This window comes from Cryptomeria japonica, chromosome 6 (assembly GCF_030272615.1).
Source record: "Cryptomeria japonica chromosome 6, Sugi_1.0, whole genome shotgun sequence".
Classification (NCBI taxonomy): domain Eukaryota; kingdom Viridiplantae; phylum Streptophyta; class Pinopsida; order Cupressales; family Cupressaceae; genus Cryptomeria; species Cryptomeria japonica.
In genome coordinates this window covers 439,875,276-439,895,583 of record NC_081410.1, presented here as the reverse complement: position 1 = coordinate 439,895,583, position 20,308 = coordinate 439,875,276, and the positions used below count along the sequence as shown (strand labels likewise).

The following is a 20,308-nucleotide window of genomic DNA, read 5'->3' as shown; positions in this document are numbered from 1 at the left end:
AATACCAACAATTTTTTTTTCAATTGACCCCTGAAAATGTGATTCATACAAGATTGGAAGGTAGCAGGGGCATTTGTCAAGCCAAAAGGTAATACAAGGAATTCAAAATGCACGTAGTGGCATCTAAAAGCTGTCTTGGGTATGTCTTCCTCCCTTAGCCGGATCTGGTGGTATCTTGACCTCAGATCTATTTTGGAAAAGCAGACTGCTCCATGTAGTTCATCAATGAGTTCATCTATTTTAGGAATGGGGTACTTATTCTTTATTGTTTTTTTGTTCAATGCTTTGTAATCAATGCACATCCTCATCGTACCATTCTTTTTCTTGGAGAGTACCACTGACGAAGCAAATGGGCTACAACTTGGTTGGATGTGTCCCATCTCCAATAATTCTTTTATAGTTTTTTCGATTTCCTCCTTATATTTGTGCGGATGGCGGTAAGGTGTAGTAACAACTGGTTTTGTCCCCTCCTCAAGTTCGATGGAGTGCTCAAACCCTCTCCTGGGGGAATATTGTCAAAAACCCTTTTATGTTTCTTAAGCAATGGCTGGATATCAATATGGACTTCTTTATCATTAGGGGTGCTTTTGTCCAAGATTAAGCATTGGGCCACCCACTCTGCTTGATTATGCCTAAGGACCTTATCCATCTTCTTTGCTGAAATCACTGGAGGAGATCCATCGGAGAGTCCTTGTAATGTAATCTTCTCCCCATTGCTTTCAAAACTCAATACTAGTTTCGAAAAGTTTATATTCATATCTCCTAGTGAGTCTAGCCAAGGGATTCCCAAAATCAGGTCTGTATCTCCTAGTTCCACAATATAGAATTTATCCTTGATGTTATATTTCCCTATGGAGAGTTTAAGTTGAGGGATCTTTCTGCTACATGAGGTTATAAACCCATCAGCCAGAGCCACCTCGAACCTTGAAAAATCTTGTGTTTCCAATCCCAATCTATTGGCTAGATCCCCATCTATGAAGTTATGTGTGGCTCCACTATCTATCGGGGCTGTTACCTTCTTCCCTTTAATTACTCCTCGGATTCTAAAGGGGCGATGCTTTGTTGCCCTTGAGATAGATGCTAATGTACCCTTCTCCTTATTTTCATTATTGTATTTTATCCTTTTGCAAGGGGTCTCCTCATCTTCCTCATTTATGGATTCAATGTGATGAGCTTGGCCCCTCTTTACACAGTTATGGCCAGGCTCCCAATTCTCTCCGCACTTGAAGCATGTCCTATTCTTCCTTGGGTTTTCTCTTTTGCAATCATGCTTTGGACTTCATTCTTCATTGCATTTGTGACATAACTTGGGTTTTTCACAATTGTGTCCCTTCTCCCCTTTCCTCTTACATTTAAAACATAATCCTCTCCTCATTAGCTCCTCTCGTTCTTCTTGTGATATGAAGGCCTTCCTGCTGCCCTCTTTGTCTTGGAAGTGTTTGTCTTTTGGAGTTGCCTTTTTAGAATGATCCCGTCCCTTGTTTGTGTTGCTTCTAGTTGAGTAGCTTTAAGGATCGCTTTTTGGAGAGTAGGAGGCTCAAAAGCGCTTACCAGCCCTTGGGTTGCATCATTCAACCCTTCTACGAATAGGTAGATAAGTCTGTCCTCGGATATTTCAGGGACCATAACAGCGAGCCTCTGAAATTCCGAAATTTATTCCTCAAGACTTCCTTTCTGCTTTATTCTTGTGAGTTCTTTGAAGTATTTTTGAGGGTGTGTGTGATCAAACCTCTCAATGAGTTTCTCCTTGAAGGCATCATAAGTTTCAATATTTTTATGGTTTTGTGTGATTAGACCATGGTGCCACCATTCATTTGCTGTCCCTTCCAAATGCAGTATGGCAAATGTGATAGCATCTTTTTCTTTCACAAGGCAAAGGGTGAGGTAGGTCTCTAGCTTTTGAATCCATGAACGAGCTGTTATTTTTCCAGAACCATCAAAGTTGGGGATGGTCATCTTCCCCACTTTATTTTGTATTTCCCGATTGGGTTGTGTCCTCCTTCCCTTATGGTTTCTATTTGAGTCAGCTTTGCAAAATTCCGAAAAAGGGATACTTCTCTTGATTTCAGGATCTAGTCTTGCATATTCTGCAGCAAGTTCCCTCAACCCTGGAACATGAGTTCCTTCATTGTCCTCAGATGGTTCTTCCCTAATTAGGAAGGAGTGTATATTTGTTCTATGGGTAGATTCTTGGGTGGTCCTGTGGTCACCATCCAATTGACTTGGGGACCTCTCTCTTTCATTCCTTTGGCTTGACCGGAGGTTATTTATGGTTTCTGTTATGTTTTGAAGGGTTTGGGCAGTTTGTTCCATAAATGTCCTAAACTCATGCTCCATAGCTAATGTGGCTTTCTTTTTTTCCCTTTCTAGAGCTCTATGGTTCGCTGACTTAAGTGCATTAACTGGTTCCCTTAGGTTGGCAGGAACATGCTCTGATACCACTTGTAATGTCCCTTAGGGAAAATAACTGGAAATACCCTAGTTATGGGTCCTAGTAGGGTTGAAAGTACATACCTTAATTTCTGCTTGTCCAAATCTGCAAAACCAGGTTAGGAGATGCTATGAATTATTTAAGTGATTAACATATAAGTACGTAAATTCAGAATTAACTATAAACTAAAATTAAGGTAGCAGTGTCACAGACTAAATTATAGATTAGGAATAATGGGAAAATATACCAATGTAGGGTGTCTTATCAACCGTTTCCTGTACTCAGTACAACCATGTAGGGTGCCCCCATAGCAGTTCTCCCTTCCCAGTGATCTTGTAGGGTGCCCTATCGTAGTTCTCCTTACCCATTTATCAGGTAGGGTGCCCTCCAGCAGTTCTCCCTACCCATTTATCAGGTAGGGTGCCCTATAGCAGTTCTCCCCACTTAATGATCTTGTAGGGTGCCTTATAGCAGTTCTCCCTACCCATTTATCAGGTAGGGTGCCCTATAGCAGTTCTCCCCACTTAATGATCTTGTAGGGTGCCCTATAGCAGTTCTCCCTACCCATTTATCAGGTAGGGTGCCCTCTAGCAGTTCCCCCTACTTCTCAGGGATGTTTTTAATTCACATTTTCATTAATAATCATTTTATCATCAACATTCAAGTCTTATTGTCATTCTGATTATTTCACCAGTTAACTCCCAGCATGTAATTTGATTTAGTTATATCAATTACTATAGAATACTAGATTATTCAAATATTTAGTTTCCTAAATATTTCCAGTTTATTATCTGTATTAACTATTCACAGAGTTGCTGTTCATTTATTTGCAGAAGTTAATACTATTAATAGATTAATCCTATATAGCAGTGAATTACAGTGAACCAGTTAATCGAGAGTGTGTTATTGATTAGACTACTGAAGTTTTTCCAGAATTTAATATTTTCAGTATACAGATGTTATTAGTGAATTGATCATATAGTCATATATATTTTCTGAGTGAACCGATTATTATTTTCCAGAATTAACGTAATTACTGCAGATTTTATTTATGTTGGCATTCCCAACATCGTGGGGTTCATATAAATATTATTAGAAATAATACAATGTTTATCATATACGTAATATGAAATATCACAATTTAGAAGGAATCGTAAATGCAGGTGCATAGAGAGGATTCGTACCTGAGACAAATGTAGTTGCCTTAAGCGTGGTGTATTCTTATTTTCTCCCTCTTCAACCTTCCTTGTCCATCCCCCGAGTCTCCTATTTATCTTTTCCTCCACGTCTGCGTTGAGAGTCGTGGCTGTTGGGAAAGGTTTGGAGGGCGGTGACTCCTAGAAAAGTCACCGCGCTCTTAGATAATTGGTTAACTTTACTTCCATCAATAATTCATTAGTATCCTTATCTAATGAATAGTATTTTATTATTAATGTAAATTATCACAAGGATAATATTTTATTATTAATTTAAATTAATGATAATTTACTAAATACTGAATCAATGGATATTGTTAATTAATAAAAGTCAGTGAATATTATTATATCATTATTAACAACAATTAATATTATTTTATTATTAACAATGATCAACACAATCAGTGAATAATGTTTTACTATTATTTGTAAACGAGTGTGTATTACTTTATTATTTTTCTTTGGAGTATACATTAATACACAAGAATTTGAGGGGGATATGACACAAAATAGGGATATTCAAATATACTTATACCTTATTTATTGTTTAATCTCCATATGGTCATTGTGTTGACAAATTTGACAAGTCTGATGGGGATGGAACATGCTACAGGAGTTGAGTGAAATTGTTGATTCAAGCTTTTGCCTGTGGTCCTGCTTCAAATCATTTTTTTAATGTTACAAAGCTTTCTCTAACATCTTCTGCACATTTCTCAAGTCAAAATCTTGGACATGGATTTGTTTACCATTTGTTGAGATCATGAAGGCAGGATAAATGGTTCATGAGTTTTGAAACCAAGCTTCTTGCAGTCATACCTCATGGGAGTAGGAATACGAACTGCACTAAAAGCTTCAATACCAGTAGAAGCATGCTTCAATGCAATTTTTAAGTGTTGTAGGCTGTGATACCACTGACTGCATGCAAGAGTGCCTTGGGAACAACAGAAAACAGAAGAAGATACAGTATAATAATTCAGTGTGCTTGAACAAGAGAGTATTCTGGCAATAATACACCAAGCTGGAAATGCAATTGCAAAATTGTATTATTTAAAGTTCTATACAATATGTGAGAGCACAGAGTAATGCTGCAAAATGTCTATGCCTATGCTTAGGAATTATCTGTCAACATTTTATGAAGAATAGCTATGATGCACAATTTATAAATGTGGAATGCAAGAGGTGTCAAGGCAGTTACAAAAAACACAATTGTTTGACTTTTGAGAACTCTTAACCTCTGTTTTGTTGTTTCCCGGGAATTCTACTGTACACCTGTGTGTAACAGGGCTGACATGGTGGAAGCTGTGCTGCATAGAATGAAACGATTTAGGATTTTGTCTTGTGGTGAAGGCAGCATACCATAGTTGGACTACTCGCCGAGTAGTTAAAAACTCGCGAGTTTTTCTTTAGGGCGAGTTTTTACGACTTATACTCACCATAAAAACTCGTCTGAGTTCTTGGGAAAAACTCGCTGAGTTTTTGGTGAGTTTCTATAAAAAATTCAGTTGCATTAAAAAAAGAGGCCCAAATATGTCAAAAAATTATGTATTTTTTTTTTTTCCAAGTCAGTCTCATTCTCTTCATCAAAATATATACATGAAATATAACATTTAAGTATAAGTCACATTTCATGTATATATCGGCAGGATGTTTGAAAGTGGTTTCAAATGTCTATAAGAGTTATAATGCAAATTCTAGGTTTTAGAAGATCTTTTAAATTTTTCAGACAGTGTCAAATATCAGTAATCAGTATGCTCCTATCAACATTCCCTCGCTCTCTCGATCTCACTCACTTTATTTGCCCCGTCAAATCAGTAATCAGTATGCTCCTATCAACATTCTCTCGCTCTCTTGATCTCACTCACTTTATCTGCCCCGAATTTTAGATCTATCTATCTCCTTGTCACTCTTCCTCTATCCCCCTCTCTACCACTCTCCATCTCTCTCTCTCCTCTCTCCCCCAAGATCTAGACCTATCTCTCTACCCCTCTCTTTCTCACTCTTAGACCCTCGCGAGGGGTGCTACCCTCAACCTAATTTTATTTTGCAGATGCTTGGTGGCAAAGTTGGGGTTTAAATACCCCAAATCTCATAAAATTTGCCCTCAGAATCTTATGTTAACCTTGTAGTTCATCCAATTGTGAGCGCAATTAGAGCTTGTTTTTGAGGCCATCCACATGAAGAGGAGCAAGTTAGCTCAAAAACGCCTCAATGACCTTGTCTTTGTGCAATATAATCTTTGGTTGTGCATAAGGAAGGTAGAGGAAGCATCAACTGGTCTAATTGATTTGGATGATATAGATCCTTATAGTGATTGGACATCGCAGAAGCAACCTCCATTGTTTACCGAGGATGGCATCAATGATTTGGAGAGGCAGGCTACGGAAGAGGAGGGGGGTGGATTTGGTTTCACACTGGATGACATTGAGGAGGATGAGTCATTGCCAGTGCTAGGTGTAGCTAGAGACAGAGGTACATCTAGGATGGAGGATGAGTCATAGCTTGAGCCAGTCATACTGAGTGAGGAGGCACAATCGCACCCACAATAGACTTCTAGGACTAGACCCTTTATCTACCTCCCTCCTAGTTTTTACTAGAGTTGGGAAGAGGAAGATGTAATTGTATTAATTTATTTACTTTTAGTTCCACAAAAACTATTTACTATTTTGCTTCAAGCCATCAACATTCCTCATGAGGATGCGATTTTGTACCCACTTTGCGTTTAAATATATCTAGACTCAGCTTGTTTCTTTTGTGTTCTCGTTTATTGACTCATGGGATGAATCTTCTCATTGAATTTTGCAAAAAAATGCATTTTTAATTAAATTTAAGCAATTTTTTAAGTCCCCGAGTTTTTTGCTGAGTTTGGCCGAGTTTTTCCCGAGTTTTTTTTTGGGGGGGCTTGGCGAGTTTTTGGTTTTGGCAAGTAGTTCAACTATGGCATATACTGCGTAGTATCATTGTTGTATTGCAAGATGATCAGTACTCCTAGATCAGACATGATTAGGGAGACTGATGAATTTCACTTGTGGTTAATAGATTTTCTGTAACTGATAGATTAACACATTTCAATTAATGGAAATAACTTTTTACTTTGGCTCTGCAGCATTTGACAGTTGGTTGAATTGGTTTGACAAATAATTTTTCCTTTGAAGTGTGTGATTTTATGTCATATAAGAAGGTTCATTCTCAAAAGGAAGGAGTATCTTACATTTAATTTTTTTAGCATTGGCCCATTGTTATCACTTCTTTAGTAGCTTTTATTGTGTTTTAAATTCTGCTTTATTTTGGTTATGTATGCAACTCCATGTCACCTTGCTATTAGACAAAGTATTAAAGTGTCTTTAATTGAGATTGCAATTTACTAATGCAGAGAACATTATTCTAGGTTTGTAATAGTATTCTAATAGAGGATAAATTTGTTTATTTTTAGGGTCAATTCAAGTCAACATTGGTTTGTCCAGAATGCAGTAAAGTCTCAGTGACATTTGATCCCTTTATGCACTTATCATTGCCTTTGCCGTCAACCACAACCAGAACAATGACAGTAACGGTATTTAGCACAGAAGGTGTTGCTCCACCTGCACCTTATACTGTGACTGTGCCGAAGCAGGGAAGATGCAAGGATCTGGTGCAAGCTGTAAGCAATGCCTGCTCATTGAGAAATCATGAGATTCTTATGGTTACAGAGGTTTGTGGCTACCAATTTGCAGGATTATGTTGTACATGATGTTTCTGTTTCTCAATATTTTTAGCTTCTTTCATTTCAATTGAGAATTGAAACTGAATGCCTTTGGCAGATACACAGTCATAGAGAAGTTCATTACTTGAAGCCATTAGATTCACTATCTCTGATCAGGGATGATCAGCACCTAGCAGCTTACAGGCTACCAAAGGATCAAGAGGAAGCACCCTTGATAGAATTTATACACCATCGGAAGGAAGAGTGAGATTTACATTACCATCCAGTCTTTCTGTCTATTTGTGTTTGGTGATGAACTATACATGAATGGTGCTCCAAGCTTTTTAGAAGGAATATTTTTAAGAATAGTTCTCAAGAGTTTTTTATTGTTTTTTAATTTTTTTTTCGTTTTACCTTTACTCAATAGAAACATGTGCACTCCTTGATGTATAAAATTCACTGATGATTGAAAATTGAGTAAACAGCTTGATCATAAATTTTGTGTGAATATGTAATACCTGTAGATTTTTGCCAAACTGTTTTCCATGAGTATATGGATGGTTGATGAGTCAAGAATTTTACTTTTCTGAGACTGCTTCCATAAAAAGACAATTTCCACAAACCTGAGATTTTTTGAGCATAACTTCAAGCTGAATTTAATTATTTATTCACCTCTTCTCTTTCTTGGAGAGAAACTCTCTGTACAGACACTTGAATGATTGCAAACCTCTGTTGCTAGTTCAGGTTTGGTATATATATATATAATGATTTATATTAGTGCAATTGTGTGATGTCCCCTTCTAGTTGACATTTGTCAGCTGAGTTGATCTGAGTAGATTAGCCTATCATTGACCCTCGTGGGCTGATGAGGTTGGTTAGAGGGTCTCCCGGAGGTTGATTCTTCATCTTCAGTGTGAGCATTATAGGACCGGCTTTCATTTGAGGTCTCCAGGACTCCGTTTGAGACACTTTCTATTTTTAGCAGTCTTGCTATTTTTAGCCAGTGGGCTGGGCAGTGGCAGAGTATGGCTTGGCAGTCTCCAGTTCTGACGGTAGGCAATTCTGATGGATACTTAGAGAGATTAATATTTAATTATTTTAATTAAATATTAAATGGCAAACTTTAATGTTTTAATATTTTAAAGTCACTTTAAGTTATAACTTAAGTGAGGGTCTATTTCTCATCGGATGGGGCCACTTTTATATTAAACTGAAAAGAGATTTATTTTTGAAGCTTCAATAGTCAAAAACAAATATTAAAAGTTAAAACATCATTTAATGCCAAATCGTACTTTTCTTGGGAATAGCGCCAAACCCTAAAGGGAAGAGACAAAAGAAGTTTTTAGGTCTTCTTTTCATTATGTGAAGTTTTGATATTGAGTTTGCTCTGAGGAGACTTTGGCTTGAGGGTTTCAGCAGGGGTTTCTTCCTGCAGATGATTTGAGAGTATCGGTACAGGGAAACAGTGGATTTCTGTGCAACAACATTAGAGGTTGTGAAATATCAGTTGATTTTGCTTTCAGTTGGTTATATCTAGAAACCAAGATTGGGTAGATTAGAAAGGGTTTTATTCATTTTATGCAAAGGATTGATTGCAGCCACAGAGTCGGAACAGAGGCAGAAATAAGTGTGTTTACAGCTGGGCTTTTTGTGCATGTACGGACTGCAGATCTGCCGTACCTTTCTTCCTTGAAAGGGGGTACGATTTTGTTGAAGGAGTCCAAAAATTCTGAAATAAATCCTAAAGGAGACGCCTAGCTGGTAGCTTCAGTTTGAGCTGCTAAACTCACCATTCCGGGTAGTTTAGACTGATAAATAATTTTTCTGTCATTATTTACTGCTATACGACAGCAAGGACAAATAAGGGGTTTCATAAATTTGAGGTATTTGACAATAAATCTTCCTGGTCTGGTTTGATTTCTTTATTGCAGGTGTTTATGCAAATTGGATGTAACAAGGGTTTGATAATCCTAATTTTATGAAGTTCAATTAATTTCCAGCTCTTTCCAATGTTGCTTTTTGGCATACTATTTGTTCAAAACTAGCTTTGTTTTTAGAAATTGCAAAATACAAAACATAAAACGCAACAGGTTCAACTAAACCTCCGCTGTCTGAGTTGAGAACCCTTGGTAGGTTCTTATAGTGGTATCAGAGCTAAATCCTGCCATCCTAAGGGTTTAGGTTCAACTACATGCAGTCACAGGAAGCGGGTTCACACAGGTATTACACATGCAAAAGAGCCCTCCTTGAAGGAGAACATAGTCTTAACAGGCAGGTAGACACTATGGGTGATAGGCATACAGACAACCCACCCAGAGGCCACAGAGCTGAGGATGAGGACATAAGAGAATTTTATAGGACTATGGCTACGGGGCAGCAGCAGGTTGCTCAGGGTTTATAGGCACTCACCACCATGATGGAGCATATGAATCCTCCAAACCGACACAAGCAGGAACCAGAGGATAATAGAAGTGTAGCCGATATTCCTAGACCTCACAGGGCAGCTATACGCATAGTTGACAGGCCTTGAAGGCCTAATTTCTTGGTAGAGGAACCTAAGGATGTTGCTAGAGCTGAGGCAAAACCTGTCTTTGATGATAATGTCATGACTGTACATGATGAGTGGAGTCTTCTTCCACCTGATGTTAGGCAGAATCTGAATTTTGATTAGTTCATGAGGCAAAAACGGGAGGTAGAGAGAAACAGTCAAGAGAGGAGGCCTCGTTTCCAACATAGAGGTCTTGAGTTTGCCACAAGCAAGCTCACTCTACCTTATTATGATGGCAGCAGTGCAGTTATAGCTAGGTCCTAAATCCATAAACTGGATACATACTTCACACTGAGATCCATGATTGAAAGGGATACAATTAAGTTTGCAACCTTACATTTGGACGGTACTGCACATGAGTGGTGGCATAATGGACTCATCACTGTCCAACATGATGAGATTACCACCTATCAGGAGTTTGCTGATTTGTTAGTGGAGAGGTTTGATAAGAAAGATCCAGAGTCGTACTTCCGTGAGTTAGCATAGCTGAAACAAACAGGGAACTTGGAGGTGTATGTTTCAGAGTTTTTGAAATTATCATGCATGGTAAATGACATGTCAAATTAGCGGTTAGTAGTCTTATTTATAGAAGGACTCATGGAGCCTTTGAGAGGTTGGGTCAAAGCATTTGATCCCCCAACACTTCTACTTGCCATTAAAAAGGCACGAAGTATGGATGTGACAACCACACTGAATAAATTTGGGTCAAAAGGATCAACATCTTTCAAAGATAATAAGAATTACAACAAAGGGAAAGAAAAATCAGACTTTAGAAATGATTACAAAGGGAAGACGACAGTCCCCCCCTTGGATTGTGAGACACTTAACGATTTGAGGCAGAAAAAACTATGTTTTTATTGCAAAGGTCCATATGATGCCAACCATGACTGTCCTTTGAGGCCTAAGGGCAAGGCAAACAGAGTAATATGGGCATATTATGAAGATTCAGAATCTGATCAAGAAGGTCAGCCTGCTGGTTATGATGATTTAGAGGCTGAAAATGACACATAGGGCCCTCCGAGACTTGACAAGATGGATGTAGAAGGTGATGAACACCTTAAGGAGGCACTTCTCACTAGTATTCAGTAGGAAGGGTCATTTAGAATGAGGGGAGTACTTGCTGGTCAGAAAGTTATTACCCTACTAGATATTGGAGCCACACATAACTTTATTGATGCTAGGTTTGTTGAGAAGAGAGGAATCCAAATAGAGGAGTTTGAGGGCATCCGTGTGAGGGTGGCAGATGGTTACACTTTAAAGTGTAACAGGATGATTACACAACTCCCATTGCGTGTAAACAATTATGAGTTCAAAACTGATTTCTATGTGGTTAAGATGGGTGATACAGATTTGGTCCTTGATATGAGGTGGTTGCATGAGCTGGGCAAGTTTACCCTCCACTGGAAGTATTACTGCTTAGCCCCTTCCGCCAACTCAATGATGTGTTCAATTCCTCTATCGGGAGGTGCTCCAGGTGGAATCTCATTGAAGACCTTGTCATGCTTAATCCTCAGCTCCTGAAAGTTAGGTGGATAGATGGGCTTTTGCTGTTCCTCTTGCATAGGTTTCAAAATACGTCCTGCTGCCCACTCGATCATGTCATGACGCGAGAGACGTTCCATCCTCCTGAATGAAATACACCTACAGCTGGTGTCCCAGAGTGCCTTCAACACATGTGTCTTTCCATCCATCTCAAACCTCATTTCCATCTCATGAAGGTTGAGAGTAAATATGCCAATATCATGCAGCCATGTCATGCCTAGAACCATATCGGTGTCACTCATATTCACAACATAGAAATCTGCCTTGAATTCAAAATTATTCAAGCGCATAGACAAGTTAGGTATCATCCTGTCACACTTAAGAGTGCAACCATCATCAACCTTCACTTTTATTCCCTCAAAATCCTCAGTGTGTATGCCCCGTCTTTCCACAAGCCTTGCATCAATGAAATTATGCGTCGCATCAGTGTCAAGAAGTGTGATGACCTTTTGCCTAGCAAGAACACCTCTCATCCTGAAAGAGCCCTCACGATGAATGCTAGTGAGGCGAGCCTCCTTGAGTTTCACCTCAGGTTCAACTTCTCCTTGTTCTGACTTCTCTGACTCAGAATCTTCATCATCAGTTTGCTGGTCAGAATCTGATCCTTCATATAGTGTCCGCATAGCTCTGTTTGTTTTTCGCTTAGGCCTTAAGGGACAATCATGATTAGCATCATAAGGCCCCTTATAATAGAAGCATAATTTCTTCTTCCTCAATTCATTCAATGTCTCACGTTCAAGAGGAAAAGTGGGTTTCTCCTTAGCTTTGTCATCCTTCTTTTGAAACTTCTTATTATCACAATAGGAAGAAGATTCTTTCAAAGAGAACTTGCTGGTAGGTGCTGCAAATTCCATCCCTCTTGCTTTTTTTATTGCTTCCTGTAGAGGGGGGGTCAAAGGCTTTCAACCAGCCTTTGAGAGGCTCCATTAGTCCTTCAGTGAACAGGACTACCAATCTTCTTTCGTTGATGTTGGGAACCATGATTGACAACTGTTGGAATTCAGTGATGTATGATTCAAGGGAGCCATGTTGCTTAAGTTGAGCTAGCTCACGGAAGCTTACCTCAGGGTCCTTTACATCAAATCTGTCAATGAGCTTCTCAGCGAATTCTGCATATGTGGTGATTAAGTTATGACCAAGGGTTACTAACCTGTGGTACCACCACTCATGGGCAGCCCCTTCCAAATGCAAAGTGGCAACCTTAATTGCATCTTCCTCCGGCATAGGTCTTAAGGAAAGGTAATTATCAAGCTTCTGTGCCCAAGACCTTGTTGTGCATTTATTGCTGCCATCAAAATAAGGCATAGGTATCTTACCAAGTGTCTGCTGATAATCATTTCTTGATGGATTGTAGTGATCATTTCTAGCTCCTCCTCTTCTATTCCTTGATTCATGTATTGATCAAAGGTCCACTGGTCCTTCAAATCAGCAGGTAATGCAATATACTCTTGGTAAGCTTGCCTTGCTTCATCTCCAAATGTGGTAGCAGCAACTGCAGGAGGGTCTTCCCTTGGTATGAACGTGGGGAAGAATGGTCTAGAGGCTGATCCTCTAGTAGCAGTCCTTTGGACAAACCTATCTCCTTCAACATTTCTGATGTTTTCATTACTCCCACTGTGGTCAGCTTCATTTCTTTGGTAATTGGTGTTGTTGTTGGACTGCTGCTCCATCTTGCCCAACAATCTTGACATCATGTCCAACATGGTGTCAAACTTCCTCTGTATCTGAGCATCTTTGTCATCTTCTGCCATTTTTCCAGCGTCTCTTTCCCTTAATGCTGCTGATAATGTGTCTACGTTAGGTACCTGTGGGTTTTGGTACTGCTGTCTCCGCTGTTCCCTGTTATAGTACCTTACTTCCCTTGCACTCATTCACCAATTTTGATCACAGGATGGCAGAATGAAAGCTTTGATACCACTGTAATGTCCTTGCTAATTTTCTGATATGAAATCCTAATACTTTTCACTTAGACATTTCATCAAACACTTGACTGTCGTAGTCTAATCTGCCGATCTAAGTTTCAGATTGATATTAGGGACATCTAATGCAAATTCTTCATGCAAGAACATTCACAAATGGAAGTATAATAATATAGAAGTGCTTGAACAACAACCCAAATGCATCTTGAGACAAATGAAGCTTATAAACAATCATATCTAATTACTGACATTTTGTCAAATAGTTGACATACAACTTCAGTATCCAATTGTATAAGGTACAGCCCTATATGCTTTGATCCTTATTCATATAATAGCTCAATGAAACAATACAAACTCAAAACACATGGTCTGATAATGATTACTAATTCTCAGATTTTCTGAGGACAAGAGGCACTCACATAACTCATGCAAACAATTTGAAATTACAGTGAAATAAGGATGCCTTAGGAACCTGATAAATTCGCCCACGTGAAGCGATGAAGAAGCAAACTACATCCAAGATCAAAGTTCCTCCAACATGCAATATCGAACCATGCCTAGTGCCGTCCCTGCTGCTGCCAGTAGTAGGTCTGAGAACCCAGTATAATCTGAAGTATAGCAGTCTAAATACTCCTCCAAAATGATGGGACCTTCCTCGAATTGAAGCGCCTTGCTTGACAAAGGGTCACCAAGCTTTCACATGCACTAAATACTCAGATCGGAGGTCATGACCCACGAACCTGCCTCAGGTCGGATTCTTGATATTAATCAAAAGAGATACCAAATCGCCTTCCAAACTGTCCAAAGGGTATCGCCTCTTCCTGCTATGAATTTTGGTATCATTACAAGTTAATATCGATGCACATAGGAGAAGATATGAACAAAATCATGGGAACCTAGTTCTGCAACCTGTTTGATAACAGCACCCAATATCTTCGATTTGCCTCCAACCAATGATGATAGATATCGCCTAGATGCCCAAATGGAATAGCTGTCAAAGAATGGTTCAAGAATGCACTCTCCAATGCAAGGCGATCTCAGCAATCTGCAAGTCTGAAATACTATTATAATCTGGAATTAAAACTCCTTATGCTCAATGTGGAAGGCTGAATGCTCTCCACTCTCCTCGCAACCCTTCAGAGGGTCTTTCACCTCCTCAGTTATGCTGACCAATAGGGAGGTATCGTTCCCCAAGATCTTCTGCGGACAACCTGTGTCTCCACACTCAACAAGAGATAACATAATACGTCACAATCACCTTCTAGAAGATAAGGTTAGGTACACTTTATATTATTTAATTAAACATGTTATTTTAATGTACCTTTAATTTATTAATAAAATTAACACGTCTCCTGATATGTGTTATCTCCTTATAGCATCAAAATAACAAATAATAAAGAGATGTGAAGTCACCAATCACCGCCATGTCGACCCCCTAAACAACTCCTTGGCCTACGAGGGTCATATAGAGGCCAACCACAACACAACTGCACGTGCTAAGGAGAAGGGGACATTACAGGAGAATGGCTTTAGGATTCCTCATTAGGTACATCCCCTCATATGGATGGCAAAGGGCGATATGAGGCCAAGAGGGATGGTATATCCACTCTTGGGCCTAGGGTAGAGGATCGTTTAAGGCACCCTATCATGCCTCCTTACCCTAACTCTCCCATGATTGAATTCCATTAGTAAATTAGATATATCTTATGATTAAGTCAATGTTCCTAACCCTAGTACGTAAGATCTATGCCTTTGATTAAGATAATGTTCCTAATCTTAGTAGGGAAGATCTATTTTATGAATTATGCTTCAATGATCATCTAACATGACTACCAGAATCTCTCTTGTTCAACAATTCAAACTGGTAAATGATATCTTTAACTCTATTCTATTTCTTGCTTTACTTGGGATTGTGATTTTAGTTCAAAACCTAGGGCATTCACAAAAGGGGACATTACACCATAAATTTCATTCTTTACCACCTCCTTTGCCCTCTTTCCCTTGCTTTGACTTAGAAATGGGCCACTGATTCCACTTCGCTGTTACGATAATTAGTTGCAATGCTTCTTGCAATTCAAGCATCCTCTTCAAGAGAATGAGTATGATTCATATCTGGTCTCTATAGGTATCAAAATTTCCTTCTTGGAGGTCATGAATAGTGCATGTGAAGTGTGATGATTTTAGATAAACAATTGCACATTTGTATCATCATTACCTATATGTTTGATCCAACCAACTTGCCCATCAGCTTGAGTGCATTGTTCATGGCATGCACACAACAAGGGGTCTACCAAATATGTTTGTAGGCTTCCTCATCAATTTCTTTGTAGCTTTACACACATAGGCTGCATTTGTTACCACTTGCTCCACATTCTCTAGCCCAACCTCCTCAATAGCATCTCTTAGGGTTTGGAACTCATAATTGACATCCTTGTGGTGCCTTGAACAATCAATAACTATAAGAAACTAAGGGCCCTCTATACATGTGACAATGATTTGATGTGTGGACGATAATGTTCAACCACCCATCCATGTCTAGGTTGCATCCACTGGTGACCCAGACTTCATTAGAATATTAATCTTGGAATAGTCGTTATCCAAGATTGTTGTCAAATTTGTCTTCCTTAGTGGCACATGTGATGGTCTTGCTTTTATTATCTTTGCCATGACCTCCTACAATGATAGAGTGAGCCACATTGAATGGAATGCCATTGGAAATGAAGAATTTGTAATCGTATCATCTGCCTCATTCTTATATGCACATTGAACAACTCTGCTGGCATGTTTGCAACATCACTACTACCAGATATTCATATTCTACATTTCTCCTTAGGTTCCGCTGCCTCTCAAATTGATGAAAAATCCAGAAGTCGCGGCTCTTGGAAAGTTCTAGTACGACAAGTAGTAGGACCCCTTGGTGGCGTAGTAGCAATTTCAAGTGTTTTTCTTCACCTCAACCTCACAATTTTGTTTATTTCAGCCCATTGAGTAACAATCTGTCACATACCTTGCACCTTTGCCTCAGACATGGATGAGGTGTCCATCAACTCTTGTAATGCTGCCTTGAAATTCCAATTGACAGAAACTACACTTCCATATCCTAGTGCCCTTGTTGACCTATGGTTTGCTTGTAGTTTGGTTTCAAATTGTCTTAAAGGAGATTTCTTGTCAAAGCAACCGTTGGCAAAATCTTCAGTAGCTTGGGCAATCAAAGTGTGCTCTCCCAAATAGAACTAGTTGCCAAGGGTTACCTTGAATTTAAGACTCGAAGACTTTTTGAATACATTGAAACTTGAACATTTCTCAATGAAGACTTGGCAGTTGCTCTTTTGCTTCTTGTTGCTCTCATACTTGCTAATGATCTCACTCTTGCACCTGCTATTGCAACTTGAAGCCTTGCTCAAGACTTTTACTTTGGTTTGGAGTAAAGGTGGAATCCATATGTATAGTTGTTTTTCTAGTGCTTGGGGTGTGGGTGGGGCACATAAACTATTAGGGTTAAAGCTAGTGGCCTGCATTTCCAAAACAAGTCTTCTGTTTTTTATATGCTGTTTTGAGGTGTTCGATGTGGCTGATATGTGGGTGTTTCAGGCGTGTTCAAGAACATTGACAAGTTTCTTGAAGCCTTCCTCAAAATGTCTTCATCAGGGAGGATGCCACATAAATGTCCTCTTTTAGAGAGTCATCCCAGGAACATCTCCTGCCTACTTGTGGTGGTGGGGGCATGTCCCTGGCATCTGGTAGTTTAACGTACCCTAAATAATATTCTGCACTCTATGAACTCCATAATTCACTTTCATTCACGACACATTTAATCGTGGTACTCTTGAGTTTAGGATCAATAATTTCTAATGCTGCTTTTTTGGGCTGAAACTTAAGGGGCTGGCTTGGGTTTGACTTTCCTATGCATATTTTTCATATTTTTCCTTTATAAATGTACTATGTAACCATCCATTACACCATGTTTTTGAGTGCATGTAGACACTTTGAATTGAATCTTCTGATTCACATATCTCATTCTAGGGAACTTAATGTTGTTTTGGTCATAAAAATAAAAAATAAAGAACATTATGAATAGGACAATTACACTTATGTAACTACCTTTTTTTGGAGTTTTCTGATGACAATTTTAGGAGGGGACATTAAGGTTGTGAGCCATTTCACATTAGCTTTATTACCATGTTTCTGCTTCTCAGAGATGCCTAGCCTACAAGTTCCCATTTTTAATCTTACTTTTATATGATCTGTTTGGGAGATCTATTACTCAGATATTTTGTGATTTGAAATTTGAATATGTCAAAGTAGTCTTTCTGCCTTTTTGGTCTGGTTTGCAATTTCTACAATTTTTAGTGGATTCGTCATGCATTTGGTTGTTTAATAGCAATTGTTGCATTCTGATAATGATCGATGTTAATGTGCTTTCAAGAAGTGACCATCGTTGTTACTAACTAGCATCTTTATATGTTAGTGATTATTTCAGTAGTCAAAGTACTGGTTACTGGAAACCTTTTGGCACACCACTTATAACAAGCCTTCTGGATCATGCTCGTACTGCGGCTGATATTCGGGCTCTTTTTCTGACCTTACTTGCTCCCATGTCAAGAATGAAAAGTGTGACAGAAAAGGAAAATGGATATAAAACAGGGGCAAGTGATGATGTGCAGATGGAAGAATTTAGTGATCAACCGAGTCTAAGCAATGGAACTCTTGATGATGAATTTGAAAGTCTGTTAAATGATGTTGGTAATACATTACCGAATGGCCATACTAGTTGTACATCATCCAGTGAACTTTCATTCCGCTTTTGGCTGACAGATGAGAAGGGTATAAAGAAAGAGGTTTCTCTTGAAGCAAATGAGCCAATTTCATTGGGAAAAACTTCTAGGCGACTGCAAATCTTAGTAAATTGGTCTGAGCAAATGCTGGAGAAATATGATACACACCAGCTTGACATGTTACCTGAAGTTTTCAAGTTTGGGTTTTCCACAAAGAGAGTGAGTCAGGATTCAATCTCTTTGTGTGCATGCTTGGAGGCTTTCTTAAATGAGGAGCCATTAGGACCAGATGACATGTGGTGAGTTCAGTATAATTTGCATTTTGTTATTAATAGTTACCATTGCTATTTGTAAGTTTGATAGCATTCCTGTTGCTTTGTTATGAATGGCCAAGTTGGGATTAGTCTTCTTTTTAATGGGTTTATCAGGATCCTGGAGGTTTCTCCATAGTCTGTACCATTTATGAACATGGATTTTTGTGCTTGTAATCTAGGTACTGTCCTCGATGCAAGGAACATCGTCAGGCTAGTAAAAAGTTGGATTTGTGGAGATTGCCCGAAATTCTGGTTGTTCATCTGAAAAGGTTTTCATATAGTCGGTTTTTGAAAAACAAACTGGATACATTTGTGAACTTCCCCATTCATGATCTTGATTTGACAAGATATGTTTATCACAAGAGTGGGTCTCAATCAAATATTTACGAGTTGTATGCAGTCAGTAATCATTATGGAAGTATGGGAGGCGGTCATTACACAGCTTATGCCAAGGTAAGTATTTTACCATTTTCATGTTAAAATATTTTTTAATGCCATTTATGCTAGCATGAGCATGATTTACCACGTTTCTTCAAATTCCACGTGAATGTTTAAGGTTTCTTTAAGAGTATCTATGTGTTTAGATTTTCTTTACTGTACTAAAAAGTCTATTTGAAGTGAGATTGCTTTGATTATATTATTAATTTTTTTTTCTTTGATTTGATGTTTTCTTCTCACATGGCTAGCTCATAGAAGAGAATAGGTGGTATAATTTCGATGACAGCCATGTTTCTTCTGTTAGTGAAGATAGGATAAAGTCATCAGCTGCTTACGTGCTTTTCTACAGAAGAGTCAAACCTGAAGACGCCATAGCAAATAATGGAGGCATCTTATAGGCATCAGGCAAGTCATGTACTATGGAGTGAGCATTATTGACAAGAACTTAAATACTGGTCTGAAGATGCTGGGTTTACCATCTATGGCTGTCATGGCTGATAATGTCAAACTGGGGTTCTTGGTTGTCAAAGATGCATGTTTTTTTGGTTTGACATCATGTCATGAAGCAGACTGGAATTTGGTCAAGATGCCCCAACTGTTGTGTCAGCATGTGCACAAATCGTTGGTTTACAGTTCAGTTATATCAGTGGGAAAATGCAAGCAGAAAATATCTTCCAATATACTGGTAGTTTCATGCATGCGTAAAGCCTCTTTGATGAGTGAGGTCCACATTCAAGAGAAAGGAGCTAGATTTTTCAATATTATGCAGTCCATGGGAGTTATTTTTGTCTACACTCCAACGATATAGGTCCTATGATCCACATTCAGTAGTTTATGTTTTAATTGCCACAATCCATAATGAGGTTTATATTGCGGTGTCATGTGCACGGGAAGAGGCAAGGGAGCTGCTTTTTATATGGTTCTTACAATTAAATCATTTATTTTTCTTGAGATTGTAGTAGTTCATGGATCTTTCTATCACTTGACTGCCATCTTTCAGAATTCTATAATTATCCTTACTAAGATGCATTATGGAATTTTGAATTGAATGTCTGGCATTTTTGTACTACAAAACAAAACTATAAGCTAGTAGAATGCCCTATTATCTGCTATTTTGCATTGTCTGCAATTTTTCGGTACAGGAATCTTGCAATCAGGAAACCCCATAAGTGTATGCTGGAGATGACAATACTAAAAACTTTTTTGTGTGGTCTTTAATAACGAATTACAATATATTCTTTTTTTTGTGTGTTAAACTGTCTTATTTTTTTGGCAAGGTTCTTTATGTAGTTTGTTTGTGAACACTGATGATTGTTATTATTTAAGCTAATGGATAAGCAGGCGGCAAAATATTGGAGGACTTTATTTAATTGGACTATGGCTTTTTATACTTGGAAAGATGAACTGGACGGTGTAAAACGTGTGTTCTAATATTAGTTAAAAAGGGCTGCAGAGGGTAATTTTAT

The 20,308-nt window shown here is 38.6% G+C and overlaps 1 protein-coding gene across 2 annotated transcripts in view; it reads left to right on the top strand.

Annotated features, from left to right (window-relative positions):
• LOC131037481 (ubiquitin carboxyl-terminal hydrolase 5) overlaps positions 1–20,098 on the top strand; it is a 67,258-nt gene extending 47,160 nt beyond the window's left edge. Inside the window, exons 9-13 of one of the 2 annotated variants that reach the window (XM_057969635.2) lie at positions 7,058–7,315; positions 7,425–7,570; positions 17,796–18,389; positions 18,584–18,857; positions 19,091–20,098. In XM_057969635.2, coding sequence (XP_057825618.2) covers positions 7,058–7,315; positions 7,425–7,570; positions 17,796–18,389; positions 18,584–18,857; positions 19,091–19,240 — 1,422 coding nt within the window. In that variant the 3' untranslated portion in view covers positions 19,241–20,098. Of the gene's footprint in view, positions 1–7,057; positions 7,316–7,424; positions 7,571–17,783; positions 18,390–18,583; positions 18,858–19,090 lie in introns of both variants that reach the window. The other variant, XM_057969634.2, reaches the window with a different exon arrangement.
• The last annotated feature ends 210 nt before the right edge of the window (positions 20,099–20,308 follow it).